This window comes from Carassius carassius, chromosome 1 (genome assembly GCF_963082965.1).
Source record: "Carassius carassius chromosome 1, fCarCar2.1, whole genome shotgun sequence".
Lineage (NCBI taxonomy): Eukaryota > Metazoa > Chordata > Actinopteri > Cypriniformes > Cyprinidae > Carassius > Carassius carassius.
In genome coordinates, this window is record NC_081755.1 from 22264508 (window position 1) to 22291768 (window position 27261).

Below are 27261 nucleotides of genomic sequence, written 5' to 3' on the forward strand. Positions count from 1 at the left end.
AACTCTCAGAACAAAGTTGGTTTCCGGACTAATATCCTTCCGTGTCTTATTCCTGGAGTAGATGTCTAATAAACAGGAAATGGATGAAGGTGAAAGAACTCGTTTGACTTGCCTGGAACGATTCCTATCAGTTAATCGATACCAGCATCTTTGTTTTTGTTTTAAAAAAAAAAAGACCTAGGGAAAGTAGTACATTTGTATTTATCTGTGCCTAAGCTGGCCACACTATCACAGCAGTTTTAGATTATTATGGTTACATTTGTTAGCTCATTTCTGTTTATCAACCACTGATTAAAGGAAATGTGTCTTAAAGTTATTGTGACTTTGTCCTGCAGTTTTGAGTGCTTTCAGTCTAGCCATTGATTTTGTTTGATTATATCCTGAGTTTTATGCTTTTAAATGTGATTATTTTGTTTTGGAACTTTGTATTAGTGGAGAGCCTGCCACTTATTCATTACAGACTACTAAATATGACCCAAAATATGAATGCAAACTACATTTCTGAATCGGATTCATCTGATGCAGTGACTTTTAAGAAGATGCTAGCCAATCATGATAGAAATCATCTTGTGTGTACAGACGTCTTAAAGGTACAGACACACACAAAACACTTTTGGAAACTGGTAATGAACCGTCAAATTACAACTATTTTCAGTGTGAGAAACCTTGATTAATATTATAATTAGACCAGATGCTACAAAAGTGTAGAATACTGCAATAGCATTTTAGTGTTGAATAAAAATTCAAGAAAATATAACATTTTGAGAATAACAAAAAGTTGTAATGTTTGGAGAATTAAGTTAAAATATAATATATTTTATATACAAACTAGTGAAGAAAAAACAATTATAATATATATATATAATCTATTTGCATTGCATCTATCTATCTATCTATCTATCTATCTATCTATCTATCTATCTATCTATCTATCTATCGTAAAGAACGTTTTGTAACATGTAAAACATTTTTAGTCTGGTTAAAAATGCAGTGACAGATTTATTGAAAGTTGAACCTGCAATATTCTTCCACTAGCCATGCTGCAGCCTCTTAGCAATAAATATTTTCATCGCCATGCAGATATATGGATTTAGCATTAGAAAAAGGAGTATACTGCTCTATTGCAGCGAGTGGTTGGAATATAAATACAGTCAGATGCTGAAATACTGCTACAGACTCACAAAGCAGCCGTTTCAGCTCTACCTAGACGTCAGCAGTCCACTTTATTGTGCCCTGAATAAACATTATATTTCTGTATTTATTCTTGGAATGGGCTGTGTGTCATTGTTCATGGTGATTTGCATAGAAGCAATAAAACAGACAGGGATCATCTATTGTCCCTCGCAGCTCTATTCGGAACTGAAGTAAAGGTCAGCTGGTCTCTGTTTCACTTCAGTGGCTGACCAACACAGTTACGCACATCTAGAGAAAGACTGGCCTTCATTTACACGGTCCATGTTCAATAGTTCTCTAATGATGCATCCATTCCCAGGCTCTTTCACAAATAACTCAGGTAAAACCACCTAGATTAGACTTTCTGCTAGAAAATTACTTCAAGGTTGTAAAACTTTAAAGTTATGTGTACAAAAGTTTACTTTTACATGTGCACAGCAATTTTCTATTATGGTCTCCCTACAAACCATGATGTTATTGAACATGTAAAAATAGCAAAGGCTGACTAAAAATAGAAATTTCCAATTTGTCTAGTCTAAAATTAATAAGGTCCATGACAGAAAAAAAACCTGCAAAAAAAATTGTCTATCATTGCGGTATTATCGTTTTCATATTTATCCACTCCAAAGCATCATGTATAATATATAAAGTAAATTAACATTAATGTTTTTACTACACAACAAAACTTTGGAAAACCAACCCAATGGCCAACTATATTCAGGCTGGGAAAATCAATAGAGCTTGTAAATAATGATAACATGATGAATGATGATTCTCTAATTAGCCACAATTCCCCCAGTGCTGTGCTAAAATACAAGGGTTTCTGGAAATGAACATGAACAATGCTGTATCCCAAGATATTTCAGCATTGAGAGCCTGCCGTTTGTGCCTAATTTGACTTTTTCATTACTTTCAACGGGGACTCATACTGCTCAGTCATTCAAGCCCCACTTAAACAGCTTTTTATGGAATAGGAAAATTCATAATGGCCAATTAAATCAACCAGCTACTACAAATAATACTGCTTTCACACTAGAGCTTTTGGTTTGGACCAAAATCTGTTTAACATCAAGAGGTTGGTTTGTTTGGCTGGCATGAAAGTATTTTTATCGGGTGTGCAACAGTGTTTCAATAATATGGCAAAAAAAAAAACATTTTTATCACAGTAGTACTCATTACATAACCTTGGCATTATGAGCATCACACACTTCTGTTTGACCAACAGGAATACTACCCATTGATGAAACAAACAGACAGTAGTTTCAGACCCAAAAGTGCATTTTTAGTTACTTACACTAAGGTGTTAATTTTTAAAGTGCACGCTTTCCATGGGAATTAAACCTATGACCTTGCTGTTGTTAGAACCATGCTCTTCTGTTTGAGCTACAGGAAGGCTACTCATTTTGAAGACATAAAAATACCACCATTTCAGAAAAGTACATTTAGTGTTTTTAAGCAACTTACATTAATCATGCAAGCATTTATTGGGAATTGAACACATAACCATGCCATTTTCAGCTCCATGCTGTTCTGTTCAAACTGTAGGAATGCTACTTATGTTGATGGGACAAGTGGAGCACAGTTTGGGAAACAGAACTAGATGAAAGTTTGCATTTCACAAACATTTTAGTGACTTGCATTGTGTTCATGTATTTTAGAAGTTGATGCATTCCATGGGAATCGAACCCATGACATTGCTAGCACTATGCTCTTTTTGAGTTTTTGAGTTGTAGGAATGCAAAAAGTAACAAAACAAGAAAGAATGAAATTTCAAATAACTCACAAGTCCTTTTGTAAGACATAATGAATACTATTTTGAATACCTGATTCTGACTGTCCATTCTCTTCATTCTAATATTAAACTGTATATTAGACCGTTGTCCCTAGTTCACTACAAAGCTTTGCTAGTTCATTTTTCTTGTAGTACTCTGTACTCTATTTCTTCTCAAATAATATTATTTCATCTCAAATCAATATTTTGTGGCGATTTATTTATTTACTTGGTAGGTAACCGCGTAATTAGCCAGATAATGTACAGTCAGCCAAAAATAACCCCCTTCAGGGTTATTCAGGAACTCTGCATTTCACATCAGGGTCTGGATGACCTTGTCATGGTTTATTTGTGCTGCTCAGCAAACATTATCCCTTACGAATCTTTGATGCGAACCGTGAAAGAACTCTGAGGGAATCTTATCTCAGCATGAACACCCAGAAATCAGAGTTTAACTATCCAGGTCAAGCAACCTCAGAAACTGGCACGGTGCAGGACTCTGACCTTGTGAGGCAGGACAACAGCAGATCCCCCGCTGATGCCCACTATGGGCACGGCCGTCTGCGTTGAGATGAAGTCTAGTATCTGCGCCACGGCCTCGGACCCAATGTTGTCTTCAAAGACCACCCCGTGCACCCTGTTAGCAGCCAGCGTGTCGCAGATGCGCGTCAGTAGGGTGCGCGGGTTGGTGTTGTTCACCAGCACAGTGATGGGGTTCACCTCCAGCGGCAGGTCCAAGAAGTTCTCCCGGCTCAGTCGCCCCTTGATCTCCATCTGGTAGGCGGAGCCGCTGAACACCACCGCCACATTCACGGTGGGCTCAACCATCCCAAACGGGCGGCACTGGCAGCGAGGGGCACAGAGGACAGACAGCAGCAGCAGCAACGGCAGCCACAGTGTGTCGCTGAGACAGCCTAGATGAACGCCCATCTCAGTCGCCTACTGCCTGGATGAAAGAAAACACAAACGGGTGTCAATCACAGGGGCTTAAGGCTTAAAGCACCTCAGAAAGAAGTCAAAACATTAAAGTAGTAAACATTAACTACGCTTACATGCACCCAAATAATCCATTAGTAATCGGATTGTGGCTCAATCAGATTTCATGTAAACACCTTTATTGATCCGTTTGAGCTTGATCTGATCAACAGGAAATATCTAAGCATGTAAACACTTGAATACGACTATATTTTGGATGTAAATATTTTGTGCACATGCGCATTGGTGCATAGGTACAGTATATCTGTTTATGAATAGTATGTTTCACTTCTACGCCTACAAACATTCATGTTTATTTATGTCTTATGAATTGGCCTTACAAACAATATTTGTGCAGGTAAACATAGTATGAATTTCAGAAACAATGCTTTGCTGCTTTAAGTCTCATTAAAATTACATCTGAGAGATTCAGCTTTAATATGATTTTTTTTTCTGGCAACGTTCATAACACAGAATTGATCCACAGGAAATTTTGTTGTCGATGGCAAAAAAAAAAAAAAAAAAAGCTAAACAGTACATAAATTTACCTCTGTAAACTATAACATTAAATTATTATTGAATTCAATTAATTAAAAATCAGCTGTTGCTGCAATTGCCTAAGGACGTTACATTAACATTTCATTAGATATTAAAATAAAATTTAATTTAAAAAAATGTGAATGATTCATTGGAACACATTATTCCAAAGACAAAAATGCTTGTCTTCGTAAATCATTTGTTAAAATGTAAAAACATCAGACTGACTCCATTCTCCACTCTTCATTCTACCTTTTAAGACATTTCATGATGTAAAACATTTCCAAAGGATGTTATTCATTTTTATATTTTTACACTGTGTAATTCGCACATGGAATTAAGCTGTTTTGCACACAGAGAAAAAAAAGGTGTGGTGTTGTAAAAGGATCAGTTTCATCCATGTAAAAACATTGCAATAATACTTCATAATCCAGATGTCAGACTCGTTCCATTGTCAGTCAACATTAGCAAAGCAAACCATTTAGGACTATTTTTGTATTAAATGTTAAAGGCCATTAGAGTTGCACGTTCTGAGTCAGGGAGTCAATGGGTTGTCCAGCTGCTGTCCTAAGAGCCACCACTCTCAAATCACATCCAACAGATGGTGGCCACTATATATATATATATACATATATAAAAATCTCCTTTTCTCAACAAATGGAGAACGTGGGGATTTATGACCCCTAACTTGTGTGCCCTTTTGGCCTTTATTTTTGCAGATAATCCCTGAAATTAAAAGTCAATATGCAATAGATGCTATAAACGTGGGCCTTAAAGTAACGTTATTGCATTTTAAAGCTAGTTTTAAGTCGCCAGTGTGGATATAAAAACCTCAGACATTAAACTGAGGTTAATTTCAGCTTTCTTTTATCATCTTCCTTTTATAACTCGCCCAATCTTCCTTCACGCTCTGAGTCCAGTGATATCAAAACAACATCCGTATGGATGCTTGGAGCACTGTTTTTAAAGGGATTCAGGTCTTTGAATGGCTTTAGTTGTCCGGCCGCCTGGAGGCGAGTGCCATGGAGATGCCACTTTTAACATGCTGACCAAATTTAGCGTGTCTCATGAGCCAGACACCATGTAATCCTCTGTAATCCCCCCTAGTATGTCATGCTTCATGGCCTGATGGTATCACCTCATCTGACGGTCTCGTGTGGCAGAGATAACTTTATTCCTGCACCGACCCTGTATCACATGTTTCATTTATACTGCACACACTAACGTTCAAAAGATTGAGGTATTTATTTGATAAAAATGGTAACATACTGATTTTTTTTATTTTATTCTTCGATAGAATTGTAAAAGAACAGCATTTGTTTGAAACAGAAATCTGTTATTAATATCTGCAACATTTAAAACGTCTTTTACACTTTTGATTAAGTTAATGCTTCCTTGCTGAATAGAACAGAACATTTTTAATTGGTAAAAAAAAATCTTACTGACCCTAAACTTTTGAACCGATATTTCGGAATTATTCATCAGACGTAACAGAGGTCATTCTAAAACTGAACAGCTGGACAACTTCAACTGTCAATCAAATCCCAGATGTTATGACCTTGAAATTGCACGCTTGCTATGTGTAAACCTCAAAATTAATAGTTATATTCAGTTGTCATTTACACGCCCTCAAGTCGTTCCAACCCTGTATGATTTTCTTTCTTCTGTGAATGTTGACAGAACTTTCTGTTTTTGGGTAAACTATCCCTTAAAAGCCATTTTCTGCACCAAATGTGAGGGATATAAATCAAGTTCTGCTACAGGAGGAATTATCGAGACGCAGCAAAGTGCAAAATGTAATCAGTGACCTAATCAACCATATTACTTTTGTCGATATGGCCATTTAATTCAGGTATATGTCAGACAGACAAATGAACCAAATTAAAACATGGTGAATTTGATTAAAGCACATTACTGGTAAACACGAGCTAAGGCAACGTGGGACATTTTATAGAGTGACACTGACAGATTTGAACACAGCAGTTGGCAGATTGCACATGCATGCTTACTCGGAGGAAAGAGACGCACGACACTCGGCCTGCATGGCCTTGAAGCACTTACACAAATATCCATCAAGTGGAACAAAAGTAAACAGGCACCATCTCATTTTTCCCAGTAGCTGTGACATAAACTGGCTACACATTCATTTCAATGCACAAGCTTGTCTGTTCGCTTGATTGATTACATTTACTTGTTCACTATCACAGCTGTGAGAAATGTTCAGCAATTCATTGATATAAATTGCTACTGTAACTGATGTGAATGCAGACAGTGAGGTACATTATTCATAACTCTATACGGACCGTGAATGGTCATGTACATGAGTTAATAGGGTTGTAGAATCAAACGTTTTTTTTATCTTTTGACTAATAATTATGAGAAATTAATAAGCGTCCTTCTCGCACCTGGGTTGAATCTCACGAAAACCTTTCAAGAATGTTTATTGTATATTTAAATATATAATATAATATGTAACGTGATATTATTTTAATGTCAAATAACTATTACACTTCCTCAATGCCATTACTGAAATGTAAAAAAATAATACATATATTATTCATGCAGTATTTATAAATGAATGAATATATAGAAAATAAGCATGTAATTATAATCATAAAAATATGGTGCTTTACCTTAGCTTACCTTAGTCTAAGTTTATTTATAATTCTTTGAGTATTGCAAAAAACGTTTATATAAAAGTGCAACTTTAGAATGTTTAACTTTATTTAAAATGATCTGTATAATGTAAATATAAGTGATATTATTTTCATGACAAATTACTGCTCGACATTGCTGTAAAATTATTGTTTATTCAGTGCTTATAAATAAATAAAAATAATAATAACATGGTGCTTAGTTTTTAGAACAATATGGTTATAACAAACCTCACTATCATTCATGTGATGCAAAAAATATATATATTATTTAAATGATTTAAACTATATTGATGATTTTAAAATATTGTTTTATTTTTCCTTTAATTTTGAGGTAAAATGTTTGGTAAAAGGGCAAATCTCACCATGTTTGAGAGCCATCTGCATCCCTATAATCTGCCGTTCGGTGCTAAAATGCAATGGCTGCCACAACATAATAACATTCTCTCTCTATCTAAGCTTAATATCCAGAGACAGCTATAAACTAGCAATCTTTAGGTTGTTTTTCCTGGGAAATGCAAACACTGATGCTTTGTATGTTTTCCAATTCCCAGATGTAGAGGAATAAAACGCTCCACCTTTAAGAGTTGTGCTCCATTCCACCGATCTACAAGTTTATCATTTATACTTCATTCCCCTCGTCTCTCTCACACACTATTTTATTCTCTCGTTCCCTGCGTGGGTTTAATATGTGTCACTGTCCTTGGCTGTCCCGAGCTGTATCAGTAGAAAGTTTGTGTGTCTGCTCAGATTAGTGACCTCTCTGATCTGGCTCATGTAAATCAGTGCTGCCTCTGAGAACATAGACCAGATTAGATCAAAGTAACGCTTGCAGATGCATCCTGGCATGAAGCGCCCCACCATCTCCCTCCCGTGTTCCGCTCCTTATCCGCCAGCACTCTTTTTTTGGACACGTCTTTTGTTTGTGCAATGTCTTGAGCAAAAAACAAAAAATATGGAGAATAAGTGTGCATTCTGCAGGTTTGATCACTCTCTTTAATACAGTGCTTCAAACCTCAAAGAAGTGTTCAACACCCTCTAGTGGAGGCAAGAGAGAAGAAAAGCTACAGTCACAAAGGTCTTATTGATTGCTATTGACACCATACAGTACATCAGTTTTAACAAGAGTACCAAAATATCCCTGTAAGCTCAACCCGTTTCTGAGCTGAAGTCTGCTTTCTGAAGCTTTCACAAATTGTTGTAACTGGTAACCTCAAGGTCACTGTCTCTACAGGTTAATCTTTTAAAAATAACCCCATTAAAAATTCCCAGTAAAGTCCTCATATATTAGAACTAGAGCTTTTTAAAAAGTATAGTTCTTTGGCAAGTATTTCTATCCATCCCCGATTTCATTTTCCCCATTCATTCACAGCATTCCGAGCCTTTGATATGGCAAAGGGAATTGCATTCCAACTCCAGTTCCATCACACTCCGGCTCCAGCAAATTCCTCATAATGGTACAGTGACATTTAAAGATGCAATCCTTCCCATAACCCCCTACTTAAAATGGCACATATCCAGGAGTTGATTGTAATATCAAGAGATAAAAGGGAACTACTAGGCCAACTTAATAAGCTCGGAAAAAACCTTCTCCTCTTCTGCTTGAACTATCAGATGAAATAAAACTGAATATTGCACAAGAATTACAGCATACCGGCAAAACTGCATGCAAGAGCCAAAAGACTCTTTAACATACTGTGTAGCTTTATATATAATCACTATATTACAAATCATTAAAAAAGCATAATATAAAATATAAAGTGACAATTATTTTCATGCCAAATAACCATAAAACAGTAATAATAAAGTGCTTAATCATGTTAAAATGCTTTGATAAGGGCTTATAAAGTTTATATAAAAAATATTCATAATAACAATAAGGCTTTTTTTAATTGTATGCTTATTTAAAATACTTTGAATGAGGTAAATATAAGTGACATTATTTTAAAGAAAAAAAAACTAAAAAACACTTGACTTCCATATTGATATTACTATGATGCAAAAAAACATTATTTATTGCTTAAATGATTTATACATTATTTATAAATAAATAAAAATAAGCATGTAGTAGTAGCTGTAGTAGTAGTATTAATAATAATAATAATAATAATAATATATGGTGCTTTACCATGTTTAAGCTTATTTAAAATAATTTAAATTAAGATCATAAAGAATAATAAAGAAAATAAAGATAATTAATATGAGCCATTACTGTGATGCAATATATATATATATATATTTTTTTTTTTTTTTATTTATTTTTTTTTTTTTTTTGATAAATGTTAAAAAAGATAATGTATATATTATTAGTACATTATTTATAAATAAATAGAAAATATGAGCATATAATAATAATTATTATTGTTGTTGTTATTATATGGTATTTTACCATATTTAACTTATTTCAAATGATTTAAGTAAGGTTTAAAAAAAAGTCTCAGGTTAAAATAAGGATTTAACCATGCAGCTTGCTTAGCAAACTGATCCCATTAAATGCCCATGGACGTGTAGGAGACGTGAAAGGATCATTTCAAATTAGACGCACCTTCACTGATCTCATTTTGGGACAAACAGTGGAGTCAATAAACAGGCGCCATTATTGTCACATCAGATCAAGGTCAGCGCTCCATTCTAATCTGAATCTTGGTGACTGTGGCGCTGACGAATGTTTGAAGTGCAGCATTCATTCAGCCTGCCATCAGATTTCACCTCTTAGCTATCGTAACTCAACATCCGGCTGTCTGTCATCGGCCCTGACAAGCTCCAGGTTCATATTTACTCCTGTTGTCTTGATTAAATGATGCCTGTCATTATTGCCTCGTGATAAACATCTGTAACAAGCTGTCACATTAATGCGCAGATATACTTTCTCTCTGTTCCTCCAGCAGCCGTTCATCATGATTCTCACGCTCCACGCTGAGCTCCCAGGTTACAGACAGCTGACTGTACTGTACTCTATCACCACAAATATCAGCATAACACGCATCACTCCAAAATAACGCAATAAATATGAACTTAATAACATCAGCTGTGACATAAAAACACCCTAATGTGCAAACGGTGCCTTGCGAAAGTATTCACACCCGTTCTTTTTTTTTATGTTAAACTGCTTTAAATGACTTTATTCCACATCAGTCTACACTCCATAAACCATACTGACAAAAAAAGAAAATGTTTTTAACATCTTTGCAAATGTATGAAAAACAAAGAATTTAAATGATTCCATTGCATAAGTATTCATACCCTTATCTGGCACAGTTTAAATGTAGCTCAGGAGCATTCGTATCGCTTCTAGATGTTACGCTTCATGAGAAGATAAACTGTGGCAAATTTAATTGAATGGGTATGATTTGGAAAGGCACACACCTCTCAGAAAAGGTCTATAAGCTGATGAATGCATATCAGAGGAAAAACCAAGCCCTGAGGTCAAAAAACTGCCTGCAGAGCTCAGAAAAGGTTTGAGTCAAGCCACACGTCTGGAGAAGAGATCAGAAAAAACTTCTGCTTCACTGAAAGCTCACAGATGCATGTAGTCTCTGTTACCCTTAATGGAAGAAGTTTGGAACAACCAGGACTCTTCCTAGAGCTGGCCTCCTGGCCAAACTGAGCAACTGATGGAGAAGGGGCTTGTCAGACAGGTGACCAAAATCCTGATGGTCACTCATAGCTCCATGATCATATGTGGAGAATCTACAGAAGGACAAACATCACTGCAACACTCCACTGATCTGGGCTTTATGGAGGTGTGGCCAAACTCAAACATCTCCTCAGAGAAGACACAGGAAAACACAATTGAAATTGGCAAAAAAGAACCTAAAGAACCCTCAGACTGTGAGAAAGGGTATTATTTGGTCTGATGAACCTCACTTCCAAGCATCATGTTTGAAAGAAACCAGCTCTGCTCATCACCTGCAGAGTAGCATCCCAAAAGTAAAGCGTTCTGGTAGCAGCCTCATGCTGTGGGACTGTTTTTCAGCGGCAGGGACTGAGGGACTCATCAAAGTAGAAGAAAAGCTCATTAAATATTGAGCCTTAATGAAAACCCAGTCCAGAGCATTCAGAAGCTCAGACACGGGGCAGAAGGTTCACCTTCCAACAGGACAAACAGGAACCTAAGCACACAGTAAGAGTGGCTTGAACCCAGTCAAATATTTCTGGTGAAACCTAAAAATGTCTGTCAGCCAAATGCACATGTGCAAAGCTTGTCGCATCATATAAAGACTTGATGCTGTAAAGGTGCTTCAGCTAAGTACTGAATACTTATGCAATGGACTTATTTAAGTTGTTTGCTGTTTTTGTTTCTGTCATTATGGTGTACGGAGTGTAGGCTGATGTGGGAAAAAAAAGTAATTTAAAGCAGTTTAAGATAAGGCAGCAACATAACAAAATGTGAAGAAAAAAATAATTAATTACTTCCGCAAAGCACAGTAAGTGATAACAAAAATAAGAAGCATACTAATTTAAAATTTAAGGTGTTGAGCAGGGAATTAAGTGATGATGATGATGATGAAAATAATAATAACAATAATAATAATTTATTGCAAATATTGTTAAATATTATGCTTTAACCATAAAAACTGTGATCTGTCATGACCAATGCTTATCAAAATAGAGGACCTTGCTTCTCTCACACACACACACACACACACACACACACACACACACACACACAGACAAAGCAACTTATTATACTGTACGTAAGCAATATATTAAAATAAAATGTAATTGCAAATATTATTTTAATGGCAAATAACCAATATAGCATTGTAAAAAAAAAAAAAAAGGTAATTGTCATTACATAATTAATGAATTTTTTTTACATTAAATGCATTTTTTCCTGGTACAGTATAAATAAATAAAAAATGTTACATTTTACTAATTAACAGGATTTTAATGTAGTCGGTTTACATTCTCTTTTGTATTATTATTTGTTGAACACTGCAAGATGGTCACTGCCAAAACATCTTATATACATCTACAATAACATAATGAAATACTTCTGATGTAAATATTTATTCATGTCCATACTTCTGGGTGTCAATAGATTGCTTTCTGCATGCGGAAGAGTGTAGATACAGCATCTGCTGGCAGTGGCTATCTGCCCACACTAATCTACTAAATCAAGACCCCCTAAAATCAACCCACAAACCTTTGCTAACCTGCCAAATCGTGACCAACTCAACTGAATCCACAAACCTTTAACCACAAAAACAAAACAGATCACACAAGCCATGTTCTCAATATCAAGGGTTTCTCTGGTTGCCCTACATCTTATAAGCTTAGCACACTATGCTTAACACTAGGTTAAGGCTACTGAAAACTTTTGGATATTAAGCTTTTGTGGTGCTAAACCTAAATTGCGGTGTGAATTTCTAAACCAAGGTAAATTACGAAACATGAAACAGGAAGCAAGGTAACCTGTCTGGCCTGAAGAGTTGTGCTGACTCTCTGTGGTATTGTGTTTGACAGTGTACTTTAGCATGTGCATGTGCGCTCATTAAGGCTGCTGCATGACTGTGGCTTAACGAGCCATTAAAGAGCCATTATGTCTCATTAAAGCACAGTCATGCAGCAGTCGTGCTGGCTTAACATGACACTGACTGATTCTGAGAGCTGCTGTAGGTAGTCAAACGCCTCACAAGGTGACTGCACGAACAAGCCTTCTAGAGCTGGCCAAATCTTACTGCGTTTCAATGTGTAAGAATCAAAGTCTTTCTCAGTTTATAGAGATCTAATGAGATATTTTAAATAGAGGGATGACGTTGATCTGTATGGGCAGATACTAAATGTAATGTAATAATCCCCATGTTTTGATTGATCATAAACCGGATGTACTTCAGTTTAAGAAGTTACTAACTCAGATCTCGGATCGCTACAGTCTGACTCATTTAAAGTCAGTGACTTAAGAGTGATTTAAGCGTTTAGTTTGGCATTTATGTCTAACAAATACAAAGGCTATCCATTTCCTCCATTACACTCATGACATCCTCGAATAAATAATAAATCATCAGTTCATGCATACATAGGTACTGTGACGTGATAGTCACAGAAGTGTCCTGCGGTGTAACACGCTACTCTCTATCCGAACAACATTATCTAATTATTATGCATGCATTTTATGACCTTATGTTAATTGAGCGACTGCCTGGAATATTTGAACTGGTAAACATTCATTAGTCACACCGCAGAAACATTTAGTGAACTGCACAATGCAAAAAGGTTATTAAAAAATTATTATTATCATAATCATACATTTTATCCTAAAATTGTTTAAGGAATCTAGTTATCATGCATTTTTTTAAGTTTTTAAAGTTACATATTGTATAGTTTATATAAATCAATACATTTAACATATTAGCATAAAACATATTAACATATTAAAAATGGTCTGTCTTGGTTCTCTCTGTCAAATAGCCACATGCATGACTTCAGTGATTTGCATTGCATTTTACAACTCATTACAACTCATACAGTGTTAAAAAAATATATAAATAAAATAGAGTATTTATTATGTTGTAAACAATTATTGTATTGTAAAAAAAAAAAAACATTTATCCCTTTACTTAATTGTATTGGTGTTACCAATGTAATATGTGACCCTGGACCACAAAACCATTAAGTGTAAATTTTTCAAAATTGAGATATGTAGATCACCTGAAAGCTAAATAAAGCTTTCCACTGATGTATGGTTTATTAGGATTGGACAATATTTGGTCAAGATACAACTATTTGAAAATCTAAAGGTGCAAAAATATTGAGAAAATTGCCAGATTAAGTTATTAGCAAAGCATAAAAAATTATTGCTAATTGCATATTGCATATTACTAATCAAAAATTAAGTTTTGATATATTTAGGGTAGGAAATTCACTGAATATCTTTTCATGGAACATGATCTTTATTTAATATCCTAAAGATTTTTGGCATAAAAGAAAAATCTATAATTTTAACCCATACAGTGTATTGTTGGCTATTGCTACAAACATCTGTGCACTTTAAGACTGGTTTTGTGGTCCAGAGTCACAAATATAAAACGATTATTGAAGTAGATTTTACAAGAAAATACTGTTCGAGTTAATACAGTTTTTGTTTTCTACTACAAAATATTATGTCTAATTCAATGTGTTACTTGCCATTAATTTGTAATTATTTGTGAAATTTACTAGCAATCTGAGCAAAAATTGTTTCAAATGAAATCCTACTAAAACAATTGAGGCAGTCAAACCAAAAACTGTGTAAAAAAATTATCATAGGGAAGCTGTCACATCACAGGGAAATCATGCTCACTGAATTGTAGAATAAATAATTTCCACACAGTGGTTATATTGCACATTAAATGCAAGAACGAGGAAGAAAGAAACTTTTTTTAAAAACACGGTAACTGGTTTCAGCATTAACACTTGCCCCTTATGCATAAGTCTCATCCTAAGCTCTCAATATAAGAAAAAAAGCTTATAACCTTCTTCACATAGCTTGTCTCTCATCAGCATTAATCTTGACCATCAGAAAGGACACGGATCTGGTCCTGGTCCAGCGCCTGGGACATTCTGTAAAGATCTCCATTAACCCAGAGTCTTAGAAAGATGCAAAGAGTCCATCCATCAAGATCTTTTCCGCCAAACACATTTCTCACTCACTGTCAACCTTCTTAGCACAACAAACAGATTTTCTATTTTGGTCTGTTTTAGCGTGAGAGTGAGGATTTTTTCCAGGCTGTTTAACTGTAATAACATCTTAAAGGCAGCAGATTACGTTGGAATTGAAAATGTGTTGCAGGGGCAACGATCCATTTTACTTGACACTTGAAGCCGTAGACTCCATATATCTTATGCAGGTTGGGTTATGGTGCGCAGCAAAAGCATCTACTGGGTTTTCATGTATATATAGATACGTGTGTGTGATGTGTGTGCTATTTGAAGTTAAGTGAAGTAACATGTGGCCAAGTATGTTGTCCCATTGCCTTGCTCAAGAGTCTCACCTCAGTCGTGGTATTGAGAGTGGAGAGAACGCTGGACACTCCCACCTACAATACCTGTCGGACCTGAGACTCGAACCCATGACCTTCAGGTTACAAGTCCGACTCTCTAACCAAACTGCCCCAGTTTGAGTGTGGGATCATGATAAGACGGCCTTAAGCTGAAGCCGAGGCATCCACCACAGAAGGCATCTCCCCTCATCCAGATGTCACTGGACTGCTTTAACAGCAGCGTATCTGCTTTCCTCGGCTCACACACAACACTTGCTTTCTCCAGCTCACACTGCCACCAACCCACTCACACAGAGTAATCCTTGTATAAACATACCACTTTGTTTTGTAATCTGCCTTGTGGATTGACACCCATTTGCCCCTCGGTCTCCCATGTGTTGAAAATGTAGTAACTTTCAGTGACCTTTTGCACGGGGAAGGGACGCAGCTGTGTTAGTCACATATGTAGGGTGAAAAATACTTGTTTTTACAAAAAAATACTTTTTTATTACTATATTTAGGACCAGACACTAAACAAGGCATATCAAAAGATGTTTTGACAAATTCCTGTTTCTATCTGTGCTTTTTGTGCCCATACAGTGAAAGTCAGTGGAGTTATTTTGTACCACACTGATTAGTATTGACATTGTTACAAGGTGCACTTGGATTGCATTCCGAATACAAATACAAACACGTGTTTTGTTGACAGTTACACCTGAGCGCCAACGGAGGTTCGTGTGTGTGAGAGAGAGACACGTGCATAGGGCTGGGCGATATATCGATATAAAAAATATATCGATATATTTTTAGACGCGATATGGAATTAGACCATATCGCATAAATCGATATAGTTCAAATTTGCGCTGCTCCCCGCGCCAGCGCCCCTCCTCTTCGAGGGGAGGGGGGGGGGGGGGGGGGGGTGGGGGTGCAGGCACAGAGCCACTCTTCAACAAACATGGAGGAAGCAACTACGTCTGCGGAGCGCACGGAGGAATTGGTTAGTAAAAGAAAAAGCAGTGGCTCAGTAATTTGGAGATGGTTCGGATTCAAAGTATCAGATGAGCAACAACATCACGTTATTTGTAGGGAGTGCAATAAACAAGTTACAGCCAGGGGTGGAAGCACTACAAATCTTTTTCACCACCTAAAACAGTGGCACAAACTGCAGTACGAAGAGTCTTTGAAACTGCGCGCTGCAGAAGCCCCAGCCGCAAGCCATCGACAACCCGAAAAAGCTCCAGCCCCGAAACAAAGCTCACTGCAAACTTCATTTTCCCGCAATGTGCCTTATGAAAAGAAAAGTGTCAAGTGGTGTAATATAACTAAAGCGGTGTCCTACCACATTGCTAAAGATATGGTCCCCGTTGCAACTGTGGCACAAATCGGATTCCAAAAGCTACTGAAAACTATGGACCCGAGATATGAGCTTCCCAGTCGCAACTACTTTGCACGAGAAGCACTGCCACAAATGTACACTGAAATCAGACAGAGCCTTGCTGACCGGCTCGCTAACGTGACCCATTTTGCGTTGACCAGCGATATGTGGTCGAGCAGGACGTGTGAGCCTTACATGAGCATGACAGTTCACTTCATTCAAGACTGGGAGATGAAAACAGCGTGTCTGCAAACAAGTTATTTCCCCCAGGACCACACCGGTGAGCACATAGCTGAGGCCCTGCAGGACGCAATTGCAAGCTGGAAACTCCAAGAAAAGTATCTGGTTGCTATAACAACCGACAACGGGAGCAACATCGTCAAAGCGGTTGAGCTGAACGAGTGGCTGAGGATGCAGTGCTTCGGTCACAGACTGCACTTGGCTATTGGTGAGTGCAGTGTTGTAAGGAGTATTCAGATATTTTACTTTAATCAAAAACATTAAAATGTTAGTTTTTCCTTATTTTCCTTTGTGTTTCTGTCTGCAACTTTGTGTTTTATGCTGCTGTCTTGGCCAGGTGTCCGTTGAAATGCAGTATGTATTGTTAAATATAGGTTAAATAGATTAATAAAACACAAAACTTAAAGTGTTAAATGTAAAATCATTTACAATACAGAATGGTAGATTTCAGAACCATTTTTATTAGGTTTCCGTTATTGGATAAGAATTAGTGATGCATCGATGTATTTACCACTTTAATGTTACAGCTGGTAAAGGTGAGGTAATTATGACTTTAAAATGCTGGTTAGCCTGTTGTTATCATCAAGGTAACATATATATTTAGCTATTATGATAGACTATAGTTTTTTCTCTGGATTGAAAATAGCAAACTGCAAAGTAACTAGAAACTAATGTTGACACATATGCCTAGACATTGTGGAGTTTTTAGTGGAGTAGAAATATGAAGTAGCATTAAAAAATAGCATTAATATTAAATACTAAGAACAACAACAAGAACGGAACACGAGTAAATGTACATACAGTAGAGTCATCATTTATAAATTATACAAAAATAATAATACATTAAAATCACTTACATGATTAAAATTCAGAAAAAAATATAATATTTGATATTTATGATTAGTACTGGTGTTGATTAAAAAAATAAACTATGAAACAAGAAAATAATATTAATGTAGAATATTTCTAAAGCTTGATTTTGGATTAGTTGTATGAATGTGTTAAAGTGAAACCAGAGTCAAATTTCTCACATAAGCACATTTGTTTAATAGTTTTTTATGATTCTGACAGGACATGGCATGAATGACAAGCGTGTCACCCGGGCCATTTCTTTGTGCAAAAGAATTGTAAGCTGTTTTTCGTACAGCTGGAAGAAAAGGAGACATCTTGCTGAAGTCCAGATTCAGCTGGGTCTGCCAAGTCACCAACTCATAACCGAGTCTGCCACACGCTGGGGATCCAGGCAGCAGATGATAGAGAGAGTCCTGGAGCAGGAAGGAGCACTGGCCAAAGTCCTGTCTAATGACAAAAAGACCAGGCATCTTGTCCCTACCTGGCAGGACTTAGAGGTCCTAGAAGCAGTCCAAAAGGTCCTGAAACCTCTCCAGGACTTTACTGATGCTTTATCAGGTGAGGAGTACGTCACTCTATCATATGTGAAACCTGTGCTGCACCTTTTTAACGAAAGTCTCCTGGCATGTGAAGAGGGTGATAGCGAGCTTTGTAAAACGATCAAGACCAGCATTGTTGAGTACCTCAACAGCAAATATTCTGACCCAGCCACTACTGACCTTTTGGAGATGGCTTCATTTGTGGATCCTCGGTTCAGGGCCACCTACATCCCAAGTGAAAAAGTCGATGCATTAAAGCACAGAGCTGTCTTGGAGGTGGAGACGCTACTGGCTGATCAGAGCAGCTGTCAACCGCCTTGCCTATGTGTGCCCACTGTGCCTGAGCCTGCAGATGGAGAAGCAGCAGTAGCACCAAAAGCTAAGAGACTGGCAAGCTTCTTCAAGAAGCGCACAGCCACCACCACTGCACCAACCAAGAGGGAGGCTATTGAAAATGAACTGTCAAGTTACTTGCAGTCCGCAAGTGTGGAGAGTGACACTGATCCTCTCAAGTGGTGGAAGGATCATGAAGTTTTCTTTCCATCTCTGAGCCACCTGGCAAAAAAGTATCTCTTGGTACCAGCTACCAGTTCACCCTCCGAAAGGGTTTTCAGCTGTAGTGGCAATATCGTGACCTGCCACAGAGCATCTCTGAAGCCGGATGCTGTTGACAGGCTGGTGTTTCTCGCACAAAATCTTTAAACGAAGGAGGATACGCTTGTCTGTCTTCTAATGTCTACCTCAAGACAGCATTACTGTTTATCAAAGTAAAAAAAGAGGGGGGAAATGTTTATTGAGTTGATAATCTGTTTCTTGTGCAACTGGTTGAGACTGTTCAGATAAGAAATTGAGTTAACAAAAAGGAAAAGGTAACCTCAGGCTGATGTTTAAAAAAAATGTTCTTAAACTGATCACTTTTTGTTCTTTCTTTATATGTAAATGCTGCCCTTAAGTTACTAGGGTTTGTCATATTCTTTTGTGATGTTCGTTATTTGCATCTGTGGATTTGTTAGAAAGGAGAATAAAATCTGTTTTGATTTTAATAAGCCATTATAGTTGTAAAACTAAAAAAATTTTATATTGTACTTTTCTCATTTAAATATATTTATTTAGGAAAAAGATTGGCCTATTTTAATAGCCTATTTTATAGGCTATTTTTAAGATATTTTTTTTATTTAAATGTGCACCTTATGGAGCTTTGATTTCAAAAAAGGTACTCCTGTCCTATTGTTATACAGTATTATTATTTTTTTTTTTTAATTTTATTGTTATTTGAACAGCTGAGCATTTAATTATGAACCAGGTGAAGAAACCTGTTTACTATTTATTCAGTTGATTTTGCAACTGTTCACTGAAATGGCCGGTTTCAATAAAACTACTTGTGACGTCATATTTGGCTTTGACAGAACATTTGCTCTCACTTTGCGGAAAAAATATCGGGATATATATCGTATATCGATATTCAGCCTAAATATATCGGGATATGACTTTTTGTCCATATCGCCCAGCCCTACACGTGCATAATCACCTGTAGTCAAAGGAGAAATGTTCATTTCCTGCCAGTTTCTCAAAGGAATTATACTGATTGACAGATCATGTGGCCATGGGAGCTTGTTGCTTAAAAAATGTACAGTTTCCCCTACATGACCTTGGAGCAGTCCTGCAAGCTCTGCTCTTTCATCTGTCCCACAGTGGCTGTGTCACGCTTGTCATGTAATATTTTTGGGTTGGACTCATTTGCATCACTAACCTCTCTACCCTTTAACATAAGTTCATAATAAAGAGTTGTTACAATCACGTGCATTTCCATTCTCAAAATATGAATTGAATGCTAGCTTACTGAATACTTTTTAGTATATATTTGCACATTTATCAATATAAACTGTATGGTGCGTACATTTAAAAACAGAGACAGCAGGTATTATTGCATAAATGTTTAAAAAATACTATGCTACATTATTATCATTACTTCACATTGCACATTTAATTCTTGTAATAGAAAACGTTTATTTTGCATTTCTGAATGTTGGTATGCTTGCTACTCCAAACACAGCTGGTTGTTAAAACAAAAATCTCCATATTTTGAGAATGACCGTTAAGTGTGTGTTGTTGTTATCAGGTTCTCCTCACTGATGGAGTCAGTTAAGTGTCATTGAAACATTTCATTAAGCTGATCAGCTCTGGGCAACACATATTGTAACAACTTGCTGACGAGGCATTGTCCTGTACGGTGTGATGCAGCTCTTGTCGTGTTTCTGAGAGACGGATCGCATCAAGCGGTGTGAGCAGTGCCAGTCACTCATCTAAAATACTGGACAACAAAACCCTCTTAAAGAAACAGCTCACCCAAAAATAAAACATCACCATTCACTCACCCTCTTGTCGTTCAAAAACTGTACGACTTTTTGTCCACACTTTGAGAACACTACCTCATGTGAAAAGTTTTGGTCAGATCCTCACACTGAGCTACCGTGTGAATTCAGAATATGTGGAATACAGTCACTTAGACTCAAGAGCTGCGTGAACATTCTGTAAAACATCTCCCATTGAGCTGCACGAAGGAAAGAAGGTCATAAGAGTTTAAAACTACACAAGAGTGAGTAAATGAGGACAGAATTGTAATTTCTGGTGACCAGTCATAGTTCAAACAGTACTGCACTGTCATTACAGCTTTCAGCGTCGTCTCCATAAAACCACATCTATTCATTAAACTGCCAGCAAGAGCAGCACTGCTGCCCCAGAGTAATTCATTTACTCCATGCGTCTCTGTGCAAAGATTGAATGTCGTTCTGTCGCATTGGGTGATCTCAGACAACGTAATGAATATAATGTAATTCTTCACATCAACTGGTGAAATGTTTTAGTCCCACTGTTACTGGAGTGTGTTTGTTCACCTGTGGTGCATAGTGCTACTGACTCTGTATTACACAAACAGGTTTTTGTGCACATCTAATGTGAGGAATATGGGTGTGTGTTTGGTGGATATGTGGTGCATGTTCGGACGTAGTAGGGATTAAGACAGCATCTGTTTAGAAATGTCTGTTTGACTGCTGATTTGACCCATTTGCACTGGTCGACACCCTGCTACACAGAAAACAACTCTTACATTCGAAATACAAAGTTCATGAAGAAATAAAGTGCTGCTTGTTCATGCAAACATTGCCACTTTGATGCTAGTGTATTGCAAATAGGATTATTTTAGTATTATTACTATTTACTATTACTATTTTAGATTTGATTCATATATATATATATATATATATATATATATATATATATATATATATATATATATATATATATATATATATATATATATTTTTTTTTTTTTTATTTTTTTTTTTTTATTTTTTTTTTTTTTCGGGTTTCATTTTAATTTTAGGTCAGCTCTATGCTGGTTGTGTTCTGTGTAAGAAGAGAACAGATGCATTGATCCCAGGGTTCGCTGGCTCCACACCGCACTGACTTGTCCACCACACAACAGGGTGGATGAACACACACACACACACACACACACACACACACACACACACACACTGACACAGAAGAGCACACGGCATTTGAGAACCAGCACACACTCACCCTCTCCATGTCTTGGCTCAACTTTCCCAAGCTCTTCCTCTGATCATCCTCACTCATATTTGGGAAGGACAATTTTGTATCTTTTAAAGATTGTATGTTTCTATTAATAACTTAAATAAATTAAAAACTAACTGTATCATATTTGATACACAAAATTCTAAAGCCTCTAAATTATCAATATAATCAAACCTTTGCTGAAAAACACTATTTACTGTAATATATGCCTTCTGATAGTTCATACTTTTTTACCAAATCAAAGTGCTTTTAGTAAAACACCCCCCTTCAGGTTGTGGTACATGTGGTACTTCCTGCTGTGAAATTATTACTGATTTTTGTAAAGTAAATGTACTGTAAGAATAACTTTCTTGACTGGAGCAAAATTGAAATGATCCACTCATAATATTTTCACAAAAAAGTGAAAATATGATACATCAGGCTTTTGAGCAATGTTTATTTGCATGTCTCTCAATTATCATTGTATTATTATGGCATGTATTATTATATGATGTGCCCCACAATTAAAAGCCACAGAGCTTTGATCATAAAGCTAGGCATTTAAATATCGTCTTACTTAGACAATATATTCGAGATAAAGAGTGACAAATGATTTAGTCTGCTATACTGTTACAAAGATCTCATTGATATCATATGGGCCATAAAAGCCAGATGCATCAAATATGATACTCAACAAAAAATTACATATGCATTTTTAGATTATTTTAAAAATATTTTATCTAAAGGTTCAGTAATATTCTATTATTTTAAATGTCAAGCTTTAAAAGGCTTTAAATTAGCTCTACAACTGAACAAACATCAAACCTTAAGGAGGAAACTGAGCCACATCTAGGACCTAAAATATCATAGACTTGATTGTTTATGTTTTTTTTTATTTATTTTTTTACCTTTGGCCAATAAACAACCAACTAGCAATTTTTGTGGCAAGTGAAAATTGCAAACTCTGTACTGTCTTGTCTGTGTGAAAAATGTGAACAATTGCAGCTTTAGCTTGTTACTGGGACGGTTTCCTCAAAGGTAAAGCTTTGTGCATGATCTACTGCATATTATCAACTTAAGGTAATAATTTGCACCCCTAAGGCACTAATATATTCCTTGTAATTAGGTACAAAGGCGAACATTTGAGTTTATTAGCCCAATGACAAGATAAAGCTATAGTTTTTGCAGACTTACAAGAGGTTAACCTTGAGAAATCTTGTGAAGTGCTTCTTAACAGGCTGAAAGACAAACTGAAAAACTAGACATGATTTCTCAACTGATCTACACAAGATGATAAAAAAGTCATTTTTTATTAAATTAAATTAATTTTATTTTAATTAAATCACGAATGAGGAGAGAACACCTCATAGTCTTGACGTAACAGCTGGCCACTTGACGTAACTGTCCTACACTTCTACAATGTACACAGTGTCCTTCATAGTACACACTACACATGCAGTGCCAGATCTTCTGTACATTTTGCAGCAAATGTGCTTTCAGAGACAATTAAATCCAGTCTACTTGCTGTTAACTATACAACATAACTCATCAGCAAATGAGCTTAATGGTAGACATTATTCCCGTGAGGGCGAAGTTTATTCTTATTATTAAAAGTAAAATCATATCAGGTCATATCTCAGCTCACAAAACACTGTTTTATTTAAAAAAAAACAGCTCTGAAGGAGAACAAGGATACAAGGGCAATCAGGTCATTCTACAAAATCTTTGAATTTTTCACATAAATGCTAATAAATGACATTTCTACTCATATTCCACACATATATTTGAAAACAACAGTTGTTTTTACTAATCATCTCCTGTTTTACTATTTATTATTTTATTCCTGAAAATCATCTTGATATGAGTGATGACTGAAGAGTTATAATTATAATCGAGATGATGTTTTTCCATTTTCCCTGGAGCATATATTTAGCCGGGCTCTTTCTGTCACCCACCACTGTGATTTCTTAATAACTTTCCATGAACATTTTGTAAAAGATTACTTGTGATTGGATCTGATAGACCAGCTTTTGTCTTTTTCTAGCCATCCCAAATAGGCTACCTCTCTTTCCATCATCCACCTTGTTCTTATGAAGCACCCTCTTCTCACCACGAAAGTGGCACATTATCACAGCTTCAGCAGGACGAATCCCAAATGCGTCAGTGTGTGCTCCATAATAACTGCTCCCACCAGTAATTACTGAAAGCTTTCATTGCTTCCTATCCAAGATCTCTCAGTTCATCTCTCAACAGAATTCAATTTCTGTCGCTTTAACATTCCAGCACACGACTTTAATGGGAAACGCATTCCATCTGCTGTGAGAAGTGATTGATCTTTGTTGTACCTGCAAGTCAGGAACCACAGAGTGACATACTACAGCAACAACAGGCATTAACCTACAGGTTTGTTTTCTGGCGTCCATCACACATGAATGAAAACTTTACTATTTCAACAAGCATCCAACCTGTGGGTGCACCAGCTTGAGATGACACAGTTTCGCAGCACTGTCCGAACACAGTAAGGCACTTTCTGGATGATTCATAACCCAAACACACTTAGCATTCATTTCACACTGCACAAATTACCAGTTCTGTCACTAAAAGCCCAAATTAACAGGTACGCAACTTCAAAAAACAAATCCTGTTTAAAGTGCATCTTAGTGTATGTGTGTGCCAGCAACATCCCTGCCAGAAGTGAAGGTGATCATTTACCTGCTTTGGCAAACCACATCCAGCCCGGACGCCCGACAGCACATTTTCTCCTCCGTGACTCGTCCTGATTTTTTTCTTCGTCTTTTTTCCCCCGTCCCCCCCTCCTTCTCTCTCTCTCTCGTGGCTCTTGTTTGATTCTATTTCAGTGTAGACAGAACAGCCCACTGTGACAGTGGCATGGTCTCTAGCAGTTTGGCAGAAGGTCACATCATCTTCCGTGAGGGGAGGGTGGGACGGATGGAGGGAGGTGGGGGGAGGAAAAGAGGAGGTGGCGTGGAGAGTTGGAGGGAGCGCAGATGCCAGAGGAGAAATGAGAGGCAGGAGACGACTGTCCACAAGTGTCCTGGTGCAGACGCGCATAGAGCTCCTTGTCCAGGATGGTCACTGGTTAGGTGGACGCATGTGTCTCAACTCTCATTGGACGGGTCCAAATCAGATAAGAGCAATCAGTGCTTTTCATAAATTTGCAGTTTTGTGTCAAAAAGAACATTAGGGTAAAATAGAATTTTGAATTGGCTGTTGTTCCAAAATGGAATTTTCTGTGTATTCTAAGTCCTTTCGTTCCAACGAACAAATTTTGTTTACCTTGTTAACTTGTTTCCAACATGTTCTTCAAGTGTAGTCCTCATTCCAGTAGAAGACACCACAGATTACTCCAAAAACTGACAGTTAAAAGGTCACACAGGAGGCACAGGCCGATAAGCGGAGCTTTCTGTTTTAGCCGGCTGTTGATTGCTAGCCAACAGATATTTTAGCCTCTGATTCCCTGGAGTTTGTAATTATTTTCTAGACTTCTGTAGTTGTAAAGCGATGTCCCGTTTGCACATGCCTCATTTCAGTTTCCCTTGACCCTTGATGTTTTGTTGGAGTTGATGTGTTGGTCTGTGGCTGTGGAGTGCACTTGCGGTTCTCAGATTACTGTAGTTGTAATCCCGGCTCCTTCTGCACTCCATATCAGAGGCAGGACTTGTGAGCCGTAATCATTATGTGGTAAGGATTTATTCTAACTCTCTCTCTCTCTCTAACCCTCCTCCCTCCCTCCTCCCTTCCTCTAGACCATCTTCTCTCTCTTTTTAAATAACTCTTTCTTGATGGCTTCTATGATTGGGAGGCATTTCTACTCTCATTCTTTGAAGTCCAGACATAATATTGGTGGCAATTTGATACTCTGAGAATGCAATATTCTCGGCATCGCCACAAATTTTACTTTCTAATCTTGTTTGTAACCATATACTTGTGTGTACAGCATCTAGTTTGGGTTTTGCTACCAACAGCTCAATTGCTGTAGCCTAATTGAAGTTTCTCTCTGTGCTAAAGCTCAGGAGGTGTATTTATCTCGCTGACTCACTTTTTTAATGGTGACAACACACACAAGTACAAGCAATCATCATTTATCCATCCATCCATTATTCTGGTCGTGGGTGCTGATTGGTTAATTCAGCAATCCTGGCATCCAAATATGCAAAGTTCAACTTGTTGAACTGTTGAACTGAATTGCTGAATTGTTGAAGCTGTTGCTGTAAAACCCTCAAAAGTACATCTTTAGAACTTGTTTACCTTTAGTGCATATTGGTTCTAGAAATGGAGAGTTCCCCAAAAATGAAAATTCTGTCATCATTTAGTCACTCACACGTCATTCAAAACTTTTTTTTTCCTGAAGAATGTTTCAGCTGCTTTTGTCCATATTGTGAAAGTCACGATCCCAAAATTCCACATATCAGCAAACATCAAATCTCCTAGGTTCTTGCACGTCACATGACCAAACATCATGCCATTGATTTATCCATGTTTTCATATGCCTCTGGTCATATAGCTTTTTAGTTGGATGCCGTTTTTTTGTTTTTTTTTAGATCTGGTATAATGTGTGATATTTGATCTGGTTCATGTGCTCATTTTCATGGCTGCATTACAATGTTTTTTCCACCTACTGGCAACCCGGACTGTCTAAATATTATTGGTTAAAATGTCAGTGGGAGGAATCACACAGACCAAATCAAAAACAGACATTCCGACACGGAATGCACATTTTCAAAGTTGAATAACTGGCTGTAGCTTTGTTTTTCGGAGAAATAAATATGTGAACTTAGCATGTTTCCTAAATATCTGCAAATGTATTATGGTGTTTTTATGCTTTTGTGCAGTCAAAAAATTACATATGAATCATCGGACACAAGTTGATATGATTCTTTAGTGTCTTAATGAAAATTCTATAGCATACTTTGGTTAACATTTCTCATCTTTAAATGCAGGTGAGCTCTGCTCACCCCGCCCCCCTCATCCGTGGGTTGACTAGCCGTTGTTTGAGAGACGGTAAACTTTTGCCGCATTCATTGTGAAACTTACTAACTAGTACATTATTAGGAAAGGTGATATGCAAAGATTAATAAAAAAAAAATGTACACACTTCTTCTGTAGGTGAAGCAAATGATTCACAAATGATTTGCGCGAACATAGACACATTTCGGTAGATCGGGGGCGCATTCCCTTCAGAAACAATAGTAATGTTAATCCACTGTATCTTCAGCGGCTCAGATGTCGGGAGTAAATGATTGCTATGTTTATTATTACATCCAAACAGGTTTAAGGTATGAGCATGTACAAATTTAGGATGCTATAACCTTCTATGATGCTATGTAGGATGCTATGACCTAGGATGCTACATCTTCTGTCAAAGTGTTTGAACCAATCACAAAACTCACAAATAATTAATCCACATCATTTAGTGGGACGTGGGAGTCAAAAATAAGTGGATATAGTAATGGCTATATGGCCAATGCACATTGTTTGTCATATCAAGACCCTTTTGCTTTGACTAAATTCACACTATATTTATAGGTCTAAAAAGACCTTTAAAAAAATAACATCTGTTGGTGTGGACAGTACAATCTGTTGG

The 27261-nt window shown here is 36.9% G+C and overlaps 2 protein-coding genes across 2 annotated transcripts in view; one reads left to right on the plus strand and one right to left on the minus strand.

The window, feature by feature from the left end:
• Positions 1-25322, minus strand: part of LOC132141765 (glutamate receptor ionotropic, NMDA 2C-like) — a 69528-nt gene extending 44206 nt beyond the window's left edge. The window contains exons 1-2 of the mRNA XM_059551428.1: positions 24369-25322; positions 3449-3890 (exon numbers count right to left, since the gene is read on the minus strand). Coding sequence (XP_059407411.1) covers positions 3449-3874 — 426 coding nt within the window. The 5' untranslated portion in view covers positions 3875-3890; positions 24369-25322. The remainder of the gene's footprint in view (positions 1-3448; positions 3891-24368) is intronic.
• Positions 16030-18782, plus strand: LOC132111817 (E3 SUMO-protein ligase ZBED1-like). Its single transcript, XM_059519720.1, has 3 exons — positions 16030-16071; positions 16228-16897; positions 17761-18782. The coding sequence occupies exons 1-3, from the start codon at positions 16030-16032 to the stop codon at positions 18780-18782; spliced, it is 1734 nt and encodes a 577-aa protein (XP_059375703.1).
• Positions 25323-27261: the final 1939 nt, after the last annotated feature.